Consider the following 20,400-nt stretch of genomic DNA (forward strand, 5'->3'; position numbering starts at 1 on the left):
ACAAACAGTGTGAAGAAACAATTTTCTCCCAAGAAACGCAAAAATAAAGAAAAATGTCAGATTGTCTCGCCCTAGAATGTCCAAACGACCTCTTTATTCGAGGATCTTCAATCAAGGGCCTGTAAAATAAATTCAGCGCACGCAGTGCAGCGTGACCCATAAGGGATACTAGTATAGCTCGGCGATATAACAAAAGCAGAGCCAGGACAGCTCTTGAAGCCCCTTCCTCAGATACAATACTGCTGCTGCTTCTGCTGTTGCTGCTGCAGCGAGAATATCCAGAGCACGTGTGCACAATATTCGTACACGTCGGCTTGTGGGTCAATTTCTCGGCAGGAGTAGCAAACGGCCTGAAACATGGGTGGAATCAACCCTCTGTTATACTGTCCTTTTCGAGCCCATTGGTATTAATATCGGGTATAAGGAGCTGCAGCTTACATCCTGACTCTGTCATGATCAACATTTATTACCTTTGTTTGCTTGTTATGGATTAGGAGGTGTCGTTGATGTGATTATTGTACTGGCAGATATGCTAAAAGGACGTTTTTTTTTTATTTAAAATCAATATCAATTTATTATAAATTAAAAACCACAAGTTCCAGCTTGTCTTCGGAAATCCCCGCTAGCTGTGACGCTGTCCTTGTTTACAGAAATCGCAGCAACCGTGTTCAGCATATTAAGCCAAATAGTGGTCTTGTGCCCGATGCTTTCTAGATATGTCTTGACTTCTGGATCAAAACTTGGCTCTATTTGTAGTGACATGGACCAAAACTGAAGAATATTATCACCATTAAAAAAGGTGTTGATTTAAAAAAAAAAATTAAACATTGATCCTACTAGAAATCTGAAGTAATCTTACGTTAGGATTTATTCTTTGTTTATCGACAGAAGTTCTGATGTCATCACCTAATATTAAGTTGTTGATGATTACTTCAACTACACCAGATATAATTTTTGGCCCTCCGGCTGATCCAATGACAAGCCTTGCTGTTTGATCCTCATTCAGCTAAGTAGTTTACACCGAAATTAGTTAAGAGGTACACGGCAAATACGATTTATTTCTGAAATGCACTTACAATTATAGTCGGCAACATTGAGCTTAATGGCCGCAGCTTAGAACCTTTTCTCACAAAATTGAATTCAGACGGTTTACCAAAAAAGCTGTCAATACCAGGGTAATTATAGTCGTTCATTTCGTTGTTTAGAATGATGCCTGTTTTTTTGGATAGAACCTTCGAGCCATATCTTATGCAATACGATTTTTAATCCTCAATATTTAGTCCATTTGTAAAAAAAAAAAAATGTTCGATGTATGCTGGTAACTTACCCATGGTTAACAGTAGATGTAACGGAAACTGCAGATCCATCTTCAGCATATACAGAAGTATGAGAAGTTCCCTCATCTATACTTCCCGCGCTATCAACACCGTAATGTTTATAATCATTATATGTTTTGCTATCTTCAATTTTAGTCCTTATTTCATTAGCATATTCCTTACTAAGTAATTTCTTCAAGGTGACCGCTTTACATAAAATTGAATAGTAAAATATTAATTTAAATACGGAGTAAATCATATTAATATTTAAATGCAACATATACTTACACACTAAACAGTCTTTGTCCCAAATCTCATTGTTTCGTTTTACAAAGTAATAGCCTTTATTTTTTAAGTCTTTTACATGGCATGGTTCTACTTTACATTCTTCTTTACTCGTTCTATTGTTATATTCGTCTCTTTCAATGAAATCTCCGATGTAATTTTTTTCAGCATAACCCCATTTTAACGTTTCGGTGATTCGTTGGTACATGACACTTTTATTTGTTGCAGTAGAAATCGAATCTTCAAGAACGTTAAGTATGAAAGCTAGCACGGCTCCAGATCCAGGAGTAGAAGCTGAGTACAGCGTTTTCCCTTTAATGGTTGTACTGACTGGAGTTTTCCACTCAACGCTACAATTATATGTTTTATTTATTAAACTATTAGTAATATGAAAGAATCAACAGAGTGACGTAAAAGATATGCTTACGTATAATCTTGAAAATCTTTTTTCTCTATGATTCCACCAGCTTGTTTGATGTCTGAGACCAGATCATCGGCGATTTTTCCATTGTAAAACACATCTTTGCCACCATCTCTGATCATTCTTAGCGTCTCGGCCAGTTTTTGCCTAATAATTCTATCTCCGATATCCACGAATTCATTATTATTATTCGGTTTCGTCAGAATATCTTTTAAAGGTTTGGTGAAGTTCTGTGCAGAGTTTTCTAAATCCTTCTTGACTTTCTGAACGTTATTAGCACTATAACCCGATACGTATGATCCTTTTTCGCAAATCTTAATAGCATCGTCGAAAAGTTCAGCCCACTTCAATTTACCGAATTTTTGATGGGCTTCCCAATAACCAGCTATTTCTCCAGGAACAGCTATCGCTTTACCACCTGAAATTTTATGTTAATTATTCCATTTGAAGCATGTAATTTAATCGTTATAAATAAATTTCCGTACCGTTAACTGACTCATCCTCGTTAGCTATAGTAAATATTGTTTCGTGTGCAGCTGCAGGGGCATATTCGCGAGCATTCAAAAAATGCGCCTTCTTCTCCTTAGCGTCCCAGATTGTCATCAAGAAGCCACCGCCGATTCCCATCCTTTTAAAATAGCATCCTATTTAATATATTCATAAGTATTCGAATGTCTTATAATACGTATTATCGAATTTAGTTGAATTCTTACGATTGTAGAGAGACAACACCATCGCATAGAAGTGTAGCGATTGCAGCATCTACTGCGGATCCACCTTTTTTCAGAATTTTCGTACCGATGTCAGCGCATTGCACAGAGCTTGAAGCAACAGCAGCTTTTTTGTAAGTACCGCTGGTTTCGTTTGACGGTTTCATAACGTATAAGTCACCATTTTTTTCCAATACTTGGGTATTTGGACTAGGCTCCTTATAACAAATATGTTCATTCTGTTCCGGTACAGGATTGCTGGTCGTTGGAAACGCACAGGCAAGCACAAGAGATAGAATTGGTATGACCCACCTGCACTTACTATTTTAAATTATTGAAAAAATTAATTTAAAAAATATGCCGGGAACTTATATTTATTTGAGATCCAAAATTTATAATTCTTGTATTTTTTTCACTTACTGCAGGATCGCTTTAGTTCCAGACATTGGAAATCTCTCTTATGCTTTTAAAAATGTTCGAAACAGCTGTAGTTTCTAGATATATGTGCGATGCACCTTTGCTGTTGCATGCCGCAACACTGTAAGTTAAGATAAAAATAAACTACGTGACGAGTTCGTCAAGTTAACGTTGCTTCTTGCACGACTCATCTAGTTACTCGAAATAGCTTTCTGGCACGACCTGTATAATATTGTAAGGTTGGTCAATTGTACATATTGTTATCTGAGAACTGTGTATCTATTCTGCTTTTCTGTTTAATAACATGATAGAATAAGTGTATTCGTAATGTAATGTTGACATTGCAGTAAGATATGTACCTGCAATGTATGAACTGTGATAATCAGCTGTATTAATAATAATTCGACTCAGCAATGAGTGTACTGCAATGCGTATTTTTTTTCAATTTCTAGGAAATAAAAGTTTATTTTAGCATAGTTTATTAGGTTTAAAAAGATACTTTGAAATCAAGAAAAATACATTTCAAATTTTTTATTTCAAATTTTAAACGATAAAGAGTAAGCTTGGTCTAAAAATGGAAAACTATTTCAACCATTCTAATTTCCACCTTTCTAATCTTGCGGATAAATTATAACAAAGCATTTGTCTCGGAGTCTCGACCCACGCGATATATCTGTCAAAATCGTGCGCAAGTCTTGACATTGATTCAATAAGCCGTGTCACGTGGTTTTAGCTCGCAGCCGCGGCAATAACGTTTGCCAGCCGCACGTGTCTGGTTTTTATTCCGCAAGTATGTTCGAGCTTTATATGTGGAAGGAATCGTGCAGTCCGTAAAAAGCAAGATTGTGGTCCACAGCCGGTGATAGCAGCAGCATCGCGTGTTGTCGCTTTTCTACTCTTGAGCGGCAGAAGCTTCTATGAGCGGCTACACTGCGCTGCCGGCGACAGTCTACGGAGACGAAAATAAGTTCAATTATATCGTTTTATTCTTCTTTTATGCGACTCCTGCCAATAGCGCCAGGCCACGGCATTTATTGATCTTCTTTAGTCTAGGAACTTGCCGATTAGTCATCCACACGAGTGAAGACGTTTTTATTATACTTTCCGCCTCTGAGAGGGTGACTATGTTTTATTGTAGCGATATCCTTCGCCCTGTGCGTTGTCCTTTTTCGCGCTACGCTACTCTTTTCTCAATACTGCTCTTGAAGAAGGAGCTTTGCAAATCATTCATAAAGTACATATTGCAATAAATTTTAGATCATACAACAACAAAATTTTTTACACTTATCGGTAAAGGCCCAACCACTGTTGAACTTTTCAAAATCCAAGAAGCGACATAAAAATAGTAATCCCCCATAGTAACGCATCGAATAACCCAGGTATCTTAAATCACTCAGTATTTCCGGATACAGTTGCATTATGTAAGTGTGCGCTTTAACCCAGCGCGCGCAAGAAAGAGATCCGGGCGCGGTAAGCAAGAACCGACGAGGCGCGTGTGCATGTAGAAATGTGGAGCTAGCTTTATGCGCAGGAATCGTTAACGAGTTAAACTTCATCCCCGGCCGCTGCTGCCGCATCGCCGTCGTGTGCGCCACGTAAAATTGCGTTATCCGTAAGCGTGAATGGGCGTTTTCGTTTAGACCCGTTCTCAGCACCGCATCCGTAACGCGTCTTAGTAGGATTAAGGAGATAACTTCTTCTGCTCCCGCTGCTGCTGCTGCATTTTACTTCGCCCCGCAGCTCGTTCGCTTTGCGTGTACGAGCGTTGTCTAGGCCTTTTTTGTGAGTTGATTTTTCATTCGGATGTGTAAAATAAATTAAATAAAACATACAATAAGTGTATCACGAAAACGAAGTAATTAATTTGAATAGAATTTCAAATTTTCCTTTATTTTATCTCAATCAATATATAATCAAATTGTAAAAACATTTTTATGGATTGTAGTGCTGCGACTAAAGGAATATTATATTGGTGGAGATTGTTACAGCTTTTTTAGAGATAAGAGTAAGAGGGTTGTTTTGGAATTCTTAGGGGAAATCAATTGCCACACATGTAATGTAATAAATATGAAACAACCTTTAGAAAAAAATCTATAGAAACCATATACTTTCAGAGTAGGTTTTGGGACGACAAACTACCAAAACTTTCGCTGTTAATGTGTATTTGCTGATATTTTATGAAAAGATTGTGCTCTTTTTATAAAAACTTGATACAAATCTAGACTCGTGTGTTATACCCTTGCGCGCACCGTAGGCATCCTTCTTGTACCAATAACTAGAGAAAAATAAACTTTCCTTTTCATAATAATTTGCAAATAAAATAAAACATACAATAGGTGTATCACGGAAATGAAGTAATTAATTTAAATAGAATTTAAAATTTTTCTTTATTCCATTTTAATTATACAGAGCAAGAAATTAAGTGCAACTTATTTGTACAAATCTATTTTGAATACCACAGAAATATTCGGACATGCGCTATGCTCTTTAAGTAATAATCGGCAAAATTGTATGTATTTTTTATTATTCATTCATTTCCTTGAAATATACTGCAGGAAGTCTTAAGATGATCTAAAACACAAACAGCGGTTATGTAGTAAAAACTCCTATAAAAAACATTATTCTCCTTACCTATTTACTTGTAATTGTAAATTTGCATTTTTTTAATAATATTTTCTATAAGAAATATTAATGTTGCAAACGTGTGACCAACTACTAGTACGCAAATTAGTCTTATCATAAGGGGTTGTCCAGCATTATCAATAATTTGATTTTCATCCATATTTCTGTATGCTAATCTAGATCCAGAACTGACGAGAAGTGTAGTATCATTATTTTGTAACGCAAACACTCTTAGACGACTTTCTAACCAAAAAATAGGGATTCCAGATTCTACTAATTTTTGTATTATTGTACAAAATGTGTTCGCATACGGTGAATTATTTTCGAGAAAAAAACGAGGTATAGACAATGGAAATAAACCTGATTTGACTTTACTTATAATCCATCCACTGTGACGTTTAGAGTACTTTTGAATTATCTCATTCATCATAATGCTGTCACTAATGCATGCGTTGACTGTATCATCTTCTGTCATCATGTCTACACATTCTTGTTTGTATGGTATAACTGTGATGTTCGTGTAATTTAACGCTCCAGTTTTATAAAGCATGCTGCCAACTATATAATAACTGCCGCTTTCCATAGTTAAATGAATACCCGAATCAATGACGTCTTGAAAAGTATTAAATACGTAATATTGTTTTTGATTGATACTTATATTAATCATATATTCAAGAAGTTCTGCTGAGAACACCATGGAAATGACGAACATTGAGGCATATATGATTCTTTCTCTTAAGTTTTGTGCGTCAATAGGTGTTGGCAATCCAAATAGAATTATAATAATATTATATGAAGATGCGAATTGACTTTCAGATCGAAGTAGACGCAACGAAAGTTTGATGATAATTATGATAACCAAAAGTGCGCTGATGGATAAAAACAAATTCCAAGGAACTATTACATTATAATATCCATATTGCTTTATGAGCAAATGCGAGGTTTCGTGGAGATAAGAGATCGCTGGAATACCACTTAGTTCACCGGATTGTACACTGTTCATAGAGAAATCCAATTGATTACTCTCTAAATCTTTGATTACACTTGCTGGGTGTGTCTCTTTGCTCATTAATTTTGTATTCATGCTGAAATTTAAGGTTTTAGCTATTGTTTTCATCAGCATGTATTCCGTACCAGAAAAAGACTGAGAAAAAGAATTTCGTTTGACATCTTTCTCCTCATAGAAACCCTTGATTGGTAGAAAACCATTATGTATTTTTTTATGACTGGCTTTTAAAACATATCCATGCATGTCTCTTAATTTCTCATTAAACAGTTTACGATTTATAAATAGATCTACTACCTCGTGGGAGTCGTTGAAAGGATTATACTGATGAACGAAAATCGTCATTTGTGTTTTGTGCATCGAAGTATTTAACTGTTTTTTGCAACTTGCCTGACTGATTACTTCAATTATTGTGATATACAAAAAATGCAATTCAGACCATATTTCTTTGAAAAAGAGTAGTATATCAAATGTGTTGTTTCTGTTGATGAAAAAAATCAGTATGTCGGGTCTTAAACCACTTAAGTGTATAGGACTCTTGGAAATTTTTAGATATCTCTTCAAAGCAAGCCTATGGATATTAAAATTAGTGCAGGTATCCAAAAACATTATGTGTACTGTATTTGAATATGTACCATTAAAAATTATGCTTAGCATTTTTTTGGATTTTTTTTTAGGTTCAACGACACGAGATTTGAATGCGGCCATCATTTTTCGCATTATTAACGAAGTTACTGGCGAACTCTCCTTAGGTGATGATGTTATTAACGTAGTATGTTGCACTTTCAAATCGTTAACCATACTATCAACAACGTGGTCGATCCAGTTCCGCCGGTCTAGGCTTACCGCAGATATCACAAGAAAAGTTATCAAAACATTCAATAATCGTAACATTTTTTAAAAAACTGTGAATTTAATCGTCGATTAGAACAGGAGTCCGATGTCCGCATGTGCAGGTAAAAAAGCAAACTGAGCTCACTGGACATCCAGTTTAACACAAATGCCAGTTTCACATAAAATTTATTCAATTTTACTCACTGTACTTGTTTTATGTCAATTAGTGGAAAAGATAAAACAGAACATTGTCAGGTGATTTGAAATTCTGCTATTTAAATAAACTCAGTTAAATGTAAAAAATCGAATCTAAAAATCAATACTGCGTACTGCACTTAAATGTTTTCGTACACATATTGCAATAGATAGAGTTGTACTTTCGTCAGATTTTTTCGATTAGACAAAGAAAGTTATAAAAATCTCTGTTCTATCTATTTATTTCTTTATTGTTTTATTCCATACTTTTGTTAAAAAAATTATTATTGAATGATTCAAAATTATGCTGTTTGATTTAATTATCAAAAGTCTAAAGTCTTCTTGCAAGCAAGAAAATCAGCTCCCGGAAAGCCGTGAAGAGAAAAGAGAAAAAGACAGGACTCGAAGCCATCATCATTATCATGTAATCGAGATAATTAGTTTAGGTTGAATTTAAATATTTTCTTTATCCAATTTCAATCTTATTGTACAAGAAATACAGTGCAACTTGTTTTTTCTAATATTTTTTAAAAGCCGCAATAATGAGAAATATAGAAACGTATGTTGTACTTTCCAAGCGACAATCGGTAATCTCAGCAACTCAGTGGACTTAAAAATTGTATATATTCTTTATTATTCTTCGTTTTATTTTAAAGCTACTGCAGAAAATCTAAGGATGACTTGAAACACGAACAACGATTATGTAGCGGAAACATCTGTTTTGAAAAATATTAGTAAATCTTATAACTGTTTTTTTTACGTTCGTGATTTTTTAATTTCTTTATTAAACTATAAGAAATGCATATTTTGACAATTTTCGCATTTCTTATAGAAGTTTTAATAAAAAAATTCTTTTTCTGCTTTTGCTGCTGCATTCAACGTCGTCCGCAGCTCGTTTACTTTGCGTGGACGAGCCTCGTCTAGTCCTTTTTGCAAGTGGATTTTTCATTTCGTTCTATGAAAGTGAAATGTGTTAACGTAACGTATAAATTATGAGAAAAGAAATAGTATATTGTGTACCAAGGGCGTAAAGTGGGCTTTATTAGGCCGAGTGTGAAGTTTGCAGTACGAATCAAGGCGAGTTAGCCCGAGCAGAAGACGAGGGTGCTTACAAGCCGCAGACGAGTACTGCAACCACACGAGGCCAAAAAGCTCGCTAAGCCCTTGGTGCAAACCATATTTTTTGTAAAGCATGTACTGATTTTCGCGTTTTTAGAAGCTTTGTCAATGAATTGAGTAGCGGGCGCAAACGTACTTTTGCGCCCGCTGCTGCATTTTTTGGCCCGCCAGTCGGAAAACGACTACTTTTGTTCCTAATTTTAGGTACGTAAAACGCGAAAATCGTGCGTATGTTACAAAAATACTTAATTGTATAGGACTCTTGGAAATTTTTAGATATGTCTTCAAAGCAAGGCTATGGCTATCAAAATTAGTGCAGGTATCCGCAGATATCACAAGAAAAGTTATCAAAACATTCAATAATCGTAACATTTTTTTAAAAACTGTGATATTAATCGTCGATTAAAACAGTAGGTCGATGTCCGCATGTGCAGGTAAAAAAGCAAACTGAACAAACTGAACATTTAGTTCAATACGTATAGGGTTAGACAGAGTCACCGAAGGACATGACAATGTCAGTCTAACAATAAATCTATTAAAGTTTAATTATTTGTACTTTGTTTTTTTATCTCAATTAGCAGGAAATATAAAAAATATGATCTTCAAGTAATTTTTGACTAAAATTCAGATCTCAAAGTCAATACTGTATCCTGCACTTTGAAGGTTCACGTATACACATTGCAAAAGATTTAGTTGTACTTTGGTTAGATATTTTTAATTAGTCAAACAGTTTAAAAAAGTGTGGTGTCTCTAGTCTGTTCGATTTTAGATCTTTCTGAAAGAAAGAGAAACTTTCTACTTTGATATAATGTAAAGGATAATAAATATTGTCAATGAATTTGAAATTCTGTTTTATGGCTAAACCGTAGAAAATCTAATCTAGAAATAAATACTGCGAATACACTCCTCTCGCACTCTATGAATTTTCCTTTAATAATATATTATTTTAAGTCAATAAATCGATAAAGACACTTGAATTTTTCATTTTCAAATTTTTGTGCGAATCTCGCTAAATCTGCACCAATTGTTTTTCAAGTTGTGAAGCACACTTATTAAACAACGTATAACACATTTTTTTATGAACCTTATTATAAATACTAGGGTATGATCAGGCGCGCAAGCGCCCCAATGTCTCGAATTTGGATTATATTCTTTCATATAGCACTTGTCCCGATCAACCTTCCCTATTCTAACCATATTTGATTCGATTTCTTATGAAAAAATACATTTTGTAATAGTTATTTAATAATTAAACAAAGAAAAATAAAATTATTTACAAAATCTACAGAAAATAGAAAATAATGATCAAAATTCAGAATGTTGGCGCCATTTCGCGCCTGATCTAATCTCAGTGTATGCATATATAAATAGGTCTGAACACCAGAGCACACTATCGGTCTGAAATGAGCGTATGCGTTCATTCTAACCCCATAAGCGCATTTGAATTCAGCCATCAGTTTGTTTATTTACATTCGGGATGTTTGCTCGGCGCGACTTACTCCACTCGTTTGTTTCGAGGAGGATTTTTATGTAATGGAACCTTGGTTACAATGTAAACTCGAATAACAACCCGATTTGGTGGCACCATCAATTAATATAACTATTTACGAAAAGTTCTAGCCATTATTTAACTGCATAATAGATACTTAACATCTGGAGGTAAAAATAAAAAACGTATAGCATCACTTTAATGAGACAATCAGTCCGTTTCATTGTCCGAAAATGTGACAGAAAAAAAGGATGACGAGCAGTCACAAGAGGTTGAGACTTTCGATTCAATTTTCTAAGAAAGTCTAATACACGGAAAGAAGCGCAAGGGTATGTGGACGGATAGAACTGAGATGGGGGAGAACGAACGAGGGAAGAGACGGAACAGCAAATTCGTAGGAAGAAGGAAACTGAATCAGCTCGAGATAAAGCTGCGCGTCTGAGAGAGACGGTGGACATCGTTCGTTTTCCCACAGACACACATACACCCTCACATATCAGAAAGTCATCCCCCACACACGCACACACGATGTACACATAAAACTTGGACTTGGGGTTAGCTGCTGGAGACAGAGATGGATAAAGCGAAGGGGTGGGGTGCGTCGACGTTGTACGGCGGGGATAGCGGGAGTGAGAGTCTGAAATAAGGATTCTGCGCGCGTGGTTCAACCGGCGCAAGCTCTTCGCGCACAGATCCCTCTCGCCAGTCGCGAGTCGGAAATTGTCGCGCGTGCTCTTGCACATGATCGTCGCTCCGAACGAACCGTTGACAAACACGTGGGTTACGTATGCATAAGGGTGACAGAAGATGATTTTAGTGCACCGATGAGATGCCGTGCCGCTTGATCTTTAGTGAAGAGTGAAAAATTTGTTGTAATTTTTATTACCGAGAAAACAGCGGTCATGTGGTTAATAGAATTTCTGGTGTGTGATAAAGAGATTAAAACAAATTAGCCGCGACAAAGCTGAAGCGAAATGGAAAACGCGTGCGGCAAAGTCTGCTGGATCCTGGCCCTGCTTCTGCTCGTTTTCGAAGGTAAGTCTCCGTATAATATACGTGTATGTACAACGTTCGAGCTTGGGCCGGCTCTTTCGAGATCGAATGAGAGAACTGCAACGCGATTCATTTCAATAAGTTCGTTTCGAAGCAGGAACTTTCATAACGAGAAACTCGTCAATGCTCGATGAAAGAGAATTTCTATTTTATCAGCGATTTTACGAAACGTAAATCGACGCGAAAGTACCATTCGCTAGACAAGCTTCCCGCCGGTGCGTCAGCGTCTTATATAACAGAATGTCTGGACTGGCGGCGTGACATACAGAAAGAACGAGATAAAGTTTTAGGGGGATAAGGCTGCGTCACCAGACGGAGAGGGGGTGTGTCTGCAGTGAGAAAAGCTGGAGAGTATTCCGAAACTTTTATCGACGCGAAGCGGAATCGCTGATGCTCTGAAGAATTGAGAAAGTCACAACCGTATAAGTACATGAAAGGTCGCGAATTTTGTGCGCATATCAAAGCTCAAGACACGAGAATAGCTCACGTGCATCGGAAGCAATCTAATACCATCTCCGGAGATACATTGCGTTATGCAAGAAAGAACAGCCAGGCACTGCACACAACTTTGAATTAGAAGCACACTGAGTGCACCAAACGAGCCGGAAGGGATACAGCTCTCGCGGAAAAGGGAAGAGAAGAGTCAAGTGACGTTAAGCGCAATTAAATTCACGAAAGCTCTACGCGAGGCTGCCTAACACCTCTCTCCGCTTTGCTCTCGGAGCATTGTCTACATGTAACACATACAGATGCGTGCACTGCACACTGGGATGTCTGCGTACGCGTACACGGCACTTAATTGCGTTGTCACGGGCTCGAAATTATACGCGGCCATATCCAGTTATGAATAGCGCTCTTGCGCGCAACGTGTGACGCGACTGTACGCCGTCGAGCGCCAGCGAGACTGGATGAACTTTTGATCAATGTATCATCTAGCGCAGCTGAAGAGTCGTCGTGATTAGCCTTGATGAATCGCCTGCGCGCGATTATATGATGAATTGCGAAGTTGGCGCGTTAGGTCGCCGAAGCTTCTTTTCTGCCTTTATTCTATCGTTATTTACACTGAATGAATCGTTCTATTTAGATAATACGCAGAGTTCAGAGATACATCTCTGCGAAATATTAAAGTTGATGAGAAATTTTCAGTTTCGTTTCACCCGTAATCAGTCACGGGGTCCAGCACTATGAAATACAACTTTGCACTAACGTTGCCACGATAAATATACACGAAAAAGAGATCTTTTTCTCCGACTACCTACTTTTTCTCTACTTCTCTCCGAGACTTTCTTCCTCTACCTTGACCCGTAACTCTTTCTCCAGACGACTCATACGAATCCGTACTTCTCTACTGCTATATCTTTCTTTCTCTTTTAAAAAGTCCTCCCCTTTTTGGCGCTCCTCTTCATTAGCAACTTTATTTCTTCGCGCATTCCTTCGATTTCTTTGTCTATTTCATGAGATTTCCATACTTCTGTTCGAGATTCTTAATTTCGATGTGTCTACTTGGATTACTGTAGCACGTGGTGTATGATATATCTTCGCACTTCTCTTTCTAAAAAATGTATTACAATTTTCTCTCCAGCTCCTAGACAATTTCATATCCTCCTGCATAATTAATTATACTATCAAAAAAGTGTACCTGATACATTTTACCGGTTTCGTGAACATGTTAAAACGACACAAACTCCCTCATTCGTTACAGATGCCACGGGTATAAAAACCTTGAAAATAACAGCACCGCAAAGGGTAAGAGTCGGGGACTCGGCTCTACTGACGTGCAGCTACGATTTGGACGACGCCCAGCTTTACGTTATAAAGTGGTACTTGGATGATGCTGAATTCTATCGATATGTACCCAAGAAGGATCCACCCAACGCTATCTTTCCTGTGCGAGGCATCAAGGTTAATGTAAGTTTAAGTAGTAGAAGAAGCTTAGGTGGTAAATAAAAAACGTAATGAAAAAGACAATAAATTATATTTGACATCTACAGGTGTCGAGTTCGAACTCACAGGACGTGACGCTAGTCAATGTGAGAAGAAACCATACTGGGCGGTACAGCTGCGAAGTAACCGAAGATGGCCCAACTTATGACACGAAAGTCCAGGAAGCTTATGTTTTTGTTATGGGTAAGATACTATTACTATTCGTTTAAAGCGAAGAAGACAAACGTGTTCAGTAACTGATTGACTGTTGAAACTAGTTCAGAAATAATCACTCAGCAGCTCATTAGCATTCGCCCAGAATTAGCAGAAAAGCTTTGAGGTGAATTAATACATCTTTATTGTGATGAGCAGATGTTCCAGAAACAGAGCCGAGAATCGTAGTCGACAGGGACCGCTTACCAGACGGCGAAACACTTCGAGCGAATTGCACCTCTGGTGCCTCCCGTCCCGCCCCCCATATTACGTGGACCCTCAACGGAGAACCCGTAAGTATCACCTTTTGCGCTGCCTTCGAAAGACTACGTGACCTTACTGGATGATTAAAGTAGCCTCTGTGTGTACACCTCTTTGTATCCACCACCACTGCACCTCTCGCTCCCATCGACTGCTTCTTTTTTCGGCTGCACTTTTCTCTCGTCTTTATTTTCCTTCTCATACTTTATTCCCAGCTTTTTACTCGAAATCTACGCCCATTTTTAAATCCAACGATGGAACCTCTCTAATGCACTTTTTCCTTGTAGTTGAATAACATGACGATGAGATTCAAAGTACGGACGAAGACTTTGCCGAAGGTTTTCGGCCACAAAAAGTCCACGCAGTCTTCCCTCAGTTTGGAGACGGCTGGTATGTTTCGAGACGGCCGTATTCGCCTGCGATGCTTTGCCGAAATAACGCCGATCTACAAAGCGTCGGCTTTGAAGGAAATCACGGAGGAAAGACCCTACATTGCATCGATGACGGGAGATGCATCGACACACAGCCGACGTTAGTACAATTATGCAGAAAATGTTTCACTTCGAATTAAAATATATAGGAGCCCTATGTATATCAATATTATTTTTAAATTCCTCTCAATAAGACACTTCGCTATCAATATATTCCTATGAATAAACATAAAAAGTTCTTAAGTAGACCAACTAATTTTTGGATCATCGCCGCGTAAGAAAAATCGACGTAATAAAAACATCCAAGCATGACGCAGCAAAGCCATCCCCCCTCGCAGAGATACAGAAGCGCAAGAGAAGAGATGTATATAGATATAGAAAGAAGAGTGGGAGAGAGAGCCGCAAGCCAGAGATTAGTCAGAGAGCGAGTCTGCGAGTACTTTACGCCCTTGGTAAATTTATTAGGTGAATCATACCAATAGAAAGTGGGGGGGGGGAAGTCTCGGCCTCGAAATCGAATTAGCCCGACACTTGGAGTCGCGAGAGCGCTTGTCGAGATAACGCTTATTCTTCTCTTATGGGCGGTTAACCTCGGAAAATTTTCTCCTGCAGCTCTCAGCCATCGACCGTTTTGCCAAGCTCTCCGGAGCTCTCGGATTACAACGAGGATGGATTTAAGTGCGTCGCGTTTACTTTGTGGGTCGGCTACTGTTGACAGTATTTTTTTGGTTGTTCTTTCACTTATTCGGACTGGAGTTGATTGATCGGTATAAAACGTTTTTCGCATCATCAATTGTACTTGAATATTGTGGACATACGGCAGACATTATTAATGGCGTGAATATACACCTTTTATTTTTGAAAGAATAGGATGAATAATTGACTTTTTAATGTAACTCAATCTCATATTAAGCATTATACAGCGTAGCAGCTTACTTTAAAGTCATACCTTAATCAATTGAACCGTACATATTTTTACGACAAAAAAATGCAAACATGTTTATACGAAGCTACTACGCATGTGCAAACACCGAATGGAAATTACATTCCAATAAAAGTCGTCAACAAAACGTAATCCGGTGAAATGCTTGTCCACGCGTGCACCGAGAAATGTTATAGCCGCACAGATACACTGAATTTGTAAACGCGCGTGGATCACTTTGTTATTCTTGGAGAGCAAGCCGTGGCAATGCTACGTTTAACATGCAGGCATAGTAATTTTTCAACGAAAAATCTGGTCGTTCAGTCTTAGGTGGACTGCAAGCCCAGGCCAATTTATGTACATGCTGATATAGAGAGGTTGACTTCGCGCTATAGGGGCTCACTCTGCGTGAATTTCCCTGTTTTTTTTTTAGTAAAATACTAAGAAAACGTGCCACATAAATATCGTATTTACAAAAAAGCCATCGCACAATATTTTACTTCTGCACACCATAAACTCGTAGTTATAGACGCGTCCCGAAAGCTCTGATGGCTTCAATTTATCGACCTTAGCGGCAGTTTATGATCACTTAGAAATACCATCAGATTACTTCGCTGAAATTCGAAAGCACGCGCGACGAGTGCTTCTTTCCATACGAAGAGTTTCGGCAGAAATTTTTCGTTTAATCAAACGCTTCCACTGCAAAGATCGTATCTCAAAACGATTTATCCCGAGGCATACTGTGCAACTTTACTATCTCTGCTCTATGTGTGTGGCAAAAGCTTTCCTTCTCTTCTGCAAGCTCACGTACGGGCGTAGATATGTACAGCTTCTGCTCTGGCGTAACAGCAAACTGCAAAGTCGAAACTGTCACGTTTCAAATAATTCGAATATTCTGATCTTGCGTCTACGGAACAGACAGGAGGCTTTGTTATGATGTTATATTTATCGGAACCCGCTCTCGCGACAGCAAAAACGAAAAACGTTATCATACAAGGTCTAATGTCGTATGCATGGCAGATGAAAGTTGATTTATGATTTGTCGGGATGAGTTTGCTTAAAGTTAAAATTTTTGAGTGATCTAATACTTGTACTAAAATTTTCTGCGTTAAATATACGATTTACATTAAATTTTGAACGTTTCTTATATAACAACAATAACAATAAGCTTATTCGAAAAAATCTAAACGCCCACGACTTGGCAGTGATTTTTTATTTTTCAGAATCCAGTGGAAGTGTAAGGGCCAATTGGACGGCCTTCTGGCCTTACGGATTGGCGTTGAATGTTGTTCTAAGACTACTAGTTGGAACTGCTTGCATGAGGTAGTTACTAAATAAAGTGACTCCGATAAAGACGACGACGATGACAACATAAAAACCTACGACCGTGAGGGTGTCTTCTCTGTTCGTGTATGTACGATTGAGTTAATGGTTGAATAATTTTTATTCGAGTAATGATCACAACGTTTTATAAAAGATAAATGCATACAAGTTTTAATAAACTATAAATATAAGACAATGGAACGATGTAAAGTATATGGGCCACAGGCAAATATGATATACAAGCTACTTTTTAACATGTTACCTTTTGATGTAAATTGTTAATAAAATATGCTTACCTTATGCGTTCGCATATGACTGAGTAACCATAAGTGAACGCTGACACATGATTGTGATTTTGACTCTTTTATCACTAATCCTTTCCTATAAAACTAGTTTTTATCATGTAGCAATTAAGAATACATGTATGTTTTGCTGTTCAACAATCAGATAGTGCAGGTAATTTTCACTCATACGCGACGACAAAGCACGAAAATATTACCTTCCCCAAACAAGCGAAACAAGTCAAGTCCGCATGCGTTATAACAAGTTTACGCGTCCGTTGCTGTGTTCCAACTTCACATTAATTTCGCATGAATTTCACTCGGGATTCGCTGAAAAAACAGCTCTTTCTTTAGCTTGAAAAAGAATACAGCCCTCTGAAAAATGAGCATCGCGCGGTGCCTTCGTGGCAAGAGCAAAGAAAGCCGTATACAACAGCGAAAAGGCCGTCGTTGCATAACCACACAAGCATTGTGACTCGGCGCTCGCGCAGCGAGAGCATCAACCCGACAGCCCTTGAACAACGTTTTAATATTCTTGTTTGCGGCGCACACGTAATTTCCAGCTCTTGCTATACACCTCGACTCTCGTAAATTCCGAAAAAAGACTTTCGAATCCGAGCTTGGCTACTGCGTAGGATATTACGAAAGTCGCGAGTTTGCAGCGTCGTATAACCTCCGGCGGAAAGAGACGCTGCTGATGGCATAGGGAAAACTGCAAATTGCAAAGAGAAGGAGATGACTTTTTTGAGCCGGGCGACGTTTGTGCGAAAGGGGGGAAGATGAAGGGCGGAAAACAAAACTTTCCGATGGATCAGGCTGTGAGTGAACGGCGAAGGAAATGGAAAAAGTGACTTTTGCTCTAAGGCATCGAAGGGACTTTGATGCTTCGAGAATAAAATGGTTCGATCGCTGCATTTCGATGGTTCTGATTGATACTTTTTGTTTTGGAATGAGCTGTACCAGAAATGCTAATTATAAAAGAAAAGATCAAAGACAGACGTGTGAGTCAACTCATTATCTCTGGCTTATTCTTTGCATAAAAAGCTGTTAAGCTTAATTCTATTATAGCCTTTATGCGCGCGCAGTAATTATCCCGGAGCAACGCAACAAGAGTCCCTCGTTTCACTATGAAGATAAACAAAAAGCTGTGATTCGGTAACCGCTACCGTCTTTTACATACATATAAAGTCTATACATTTATACGTCGCAATAATGAACGCTTCGGTAAGTATACGCAGACACTTTGTGTTTGCAGAAAGAGATGCGTACCTGCATAAGAAAACTTAAACTTTATAATGCACCCAAGGCATCTCTTTCTCTCTAGTCTCAATGCGCTACTGAACTTTGGTTCTCATCTTTCTCCCACAAATTTTACCCTTTGCCACTCGAGCTATCGTCGAATTTACCCTAATTGGCATAGTTTCCACACGGGCCAACGAATAAATGGCATTACTTGGCGCGGCTGCTAATTACGATTAGGAAGCACGGGCTGAATTATCAACTGCTTTTGGTTGGCTCACTCGAGATAGCAATCGGCTCCTGCTCTGGCTGGCGACTTACACCGTTGCTGTAATTTAGCTTCGAAATGTTGATATTAATTCGAAACTTGTGGATTGCTGCAATTAATTGCGTCTGCTCTACGAGTCCTGGCAACATTGCTTCGGAGCATACATATTGCAGAAAGTGTTGATCAATTATGTCGTTGATGTCCGTCTGGGAGTTTTCTTGACTTCGACAACGATCAATGCAAGTCTGACGTCTGTATAAGAATTCAGCGCGAGAAAGTTTTCAATGAGTGGAACCAAACTAAATCTACTTTTGTTCGAGTGCCGCGTCGCCGCAATCGATACTTCCACTACTAAAAAGAAATATCACGACTGTTAGAGTGCAAACTTTATTAAAATTTCACGGTACCTTTATTAATTCCGAAATCAAGTACTTGACTAGGTCCCCTTTTATCTCTGCCCACCATGCATTCGCCAAATTCACATCGGTATGCTTCCGACGAATTTGATCGTCCAGCTGACTTTTGCCCACGAAGGTACTCGAGAACCAACGAGCTCTCGCACAAACGCAAAAAAAAAAAAGAATCGAGTAACTCTGAGCGCAAATAATTTACCAAATCCAGTGCAAAACTACCTAACACCATATACTACACCTCCTTGGCTTTGTACTTTCAAACAGACGCATCGCCTCCAAATTATACAAAATCATATTCGGGTGCATTTTTCCGTCCTCTTCAAGCATATGTAGGTTAGATTAACGAGAAAACGTGCTAACGCATCGAGAACGCCCAATGAGTAAACCCCAGAAAACACGCGATTTTCGGGATCTGATCTGTATCGATGCTCTGACCCCTACCAGCAAGTAGTACGTACTAAGAATAAAAGTAAAGGAGTTATGCATAACTACTGATACGTTCATCTAACATATTGTCAAGACTATGTAATCATGTTATATTATATTTTACAATTAGGTTTAAATAAATAAAAATGCATTCGCCAATCTGGATTATACTTTTCACTTATACAAAAACATAGTATGTGCAATTCGTGTGGCCTTGGCACAATATACTATTACAAGTAAAACAATAACAAAAAGCGATGTGGGAGGAACCTTAGTGCCAAGGACTTGACAGCAGTTATTTTTTTCAACAAAAGTTAACCTTGACTTGAATAATGATTTCACATCAGTTGTATTTCCCACCAGCACTGCTGCGCTAGCAGTCACGTGCTCGTCTCTCTTGTACGTTTGAATCAAATTCCGGAATTAATGTTTGATTGACGTTCGAAATTTCATATAACGAGAAATTTACGCGGACAATTAATATACCAGTCTTGCATACATAAGTTATTATTGATGTAGCTCTTGCACGGTCTGACCAATTACCTCTCTCTACCACAACTTTGGTAAACCTCCATATTTGCGAGTGTAAAGTTGATTGTTGCCGACGATTCAGCTGTAAAAGTCCACATATACATAGAGGAAAAGAGAAGACTCTACTGGTGGAATTTCGTGTTGTGGCAACCATTCAGAATGCAAGCCATTTCTAGGAAAAGTGGGCGAGACTTTACTGGAGAGAAAAAAAGAAAGAATAGTAGGAATAGATAAATCGCGAGAAAAAAGTGTCGGAGATGATCTAGGCGAGATATAAGAAAAATGATTTTTATACTTTCTAATTGGTCTCTCCTATACAATATCTGCATTCACAGCACAGCATTGTACGAACTCTCCTGAGCGAACAATGCCATCGACCAGGTATCGCATGCTCTGAAGTGCGAGAGTGCTGGAGCTTGCGGAAGTGAGCAAGCGTAGTATTTTTGAACCTCTTTTGCGAGAAGTGAATGCCGAGCTTTTAAATTCCCGCAGAAAGAACTGCGCCGCTTCCTCTATATGCTCCGCTTTTTGCATACACAGAGCTTTTCAGAGACATGAGAGCTGAATCAGGATGGAGCTTTCAACCCAGATTCCGAGATTGATTTGTTGCTTTCGATTCGCAAATGCGAAGCTCGTTAGCCTCGTCGTTTCAAAGGACGGGATTACGCGGAGGCGTCGCTATACTGTTGTCAGACGAGACAT

General features: G+C 38.4%; 2 protein-coding genes across 4 annotated transcripts; one reads left to right on the forward strand and one right to left on the reverse strand.

Moving 5' to 3' along the window:
- Nucleotides 1-528: 528 nt before the first annotated feature.
- Nucleotides 529-3,288, reverse strand: LOC100121244 (glutathione hydrolase 1 proenzyme). 2 transcript variants are annotated; one of them, XM_001604789.5, is made up of 9 exons: nt 3,153-3,288; nt 2,736-3,053; nt 2,508-2,650; nt 2,029-2,440; nt 1,605-1,951; nt 1,328-1,523; nt 1,077-1,245; nt 860-1,006; nt 529-771 (listed from the first exon to the last, which is right to left on the reverse strand). In XM_001604789.5, exons 1-9 carry the CDS (start codon nt 3,176-3,178, stop codon nt 583-585), a joined length of 1,947 nt encoding a protein of 648 aa, XP_001604839.1. In that variant the 5' UTR covers nt 3,179-3,288; the 3' UTR covers nt 529-582. The 2 variants fall into 2 exon arrangements, with proteins under 2 accessions (XP_001604839.1, XP_016843833.1); XM_016988344.2 differs by lacking the exon at nt 3,153-3,288 and having other exon boundaries at nt 2,508-2,666; nt 2,736-2,844.
- Nucleotides 3,289-11,054: 7,766 nt separating this feature from the next.
- LOC100121197 lies at nt 11,055-16,887 on the forward strand. Of its 2 annotated transcripts, none has more exons than XM_008211757.3 (6): nt 11,055-11,449; nt 13,170-13,375; nt 13,459-13,594; nt 13,763-13,896; nt 14,152-14,395; nt 16,441-16,882. In XM_008211757.3, exons 1-6 carry the CDS (start codon nt 11,389-11,391, stop codon nt 16,542-16,544), a joined length of 885 nt encoding a protein of 294 aa, XP_008209979.1. In that variant the 5' UTR covers nt 11,055-11,388; the 3' UTR covers nt 16,545-16,882. The 2 variants fall into 2 exon arrangements, with proteins under 2 accessions (XP_008209979.1, XP_001604787.3); XM_001604737.6 differs by having other exon boundaries at nt 11,060-11,449; nt 16,423-16,887.
- The last annotated feature ends 3,513 nt before the right edge of the window (nt 16,888-20,400 follow it).

Source organism: Nasonia vitripennis, chromosome 4 (assembly GCF_009193385.2).
Source record: "Nasonia vitripennis strain AsymCx chromosome 4, Nvit_psr_1.1, whole genome shotgun sequence".
Taxonomy (NCBI): domain Eukaryota; kingdom Metazoa; phylum Arthropoda; class Insecta; order Hymenoptera; family Pteromalidae; genus Nasonia; species Nasonia vitripennis.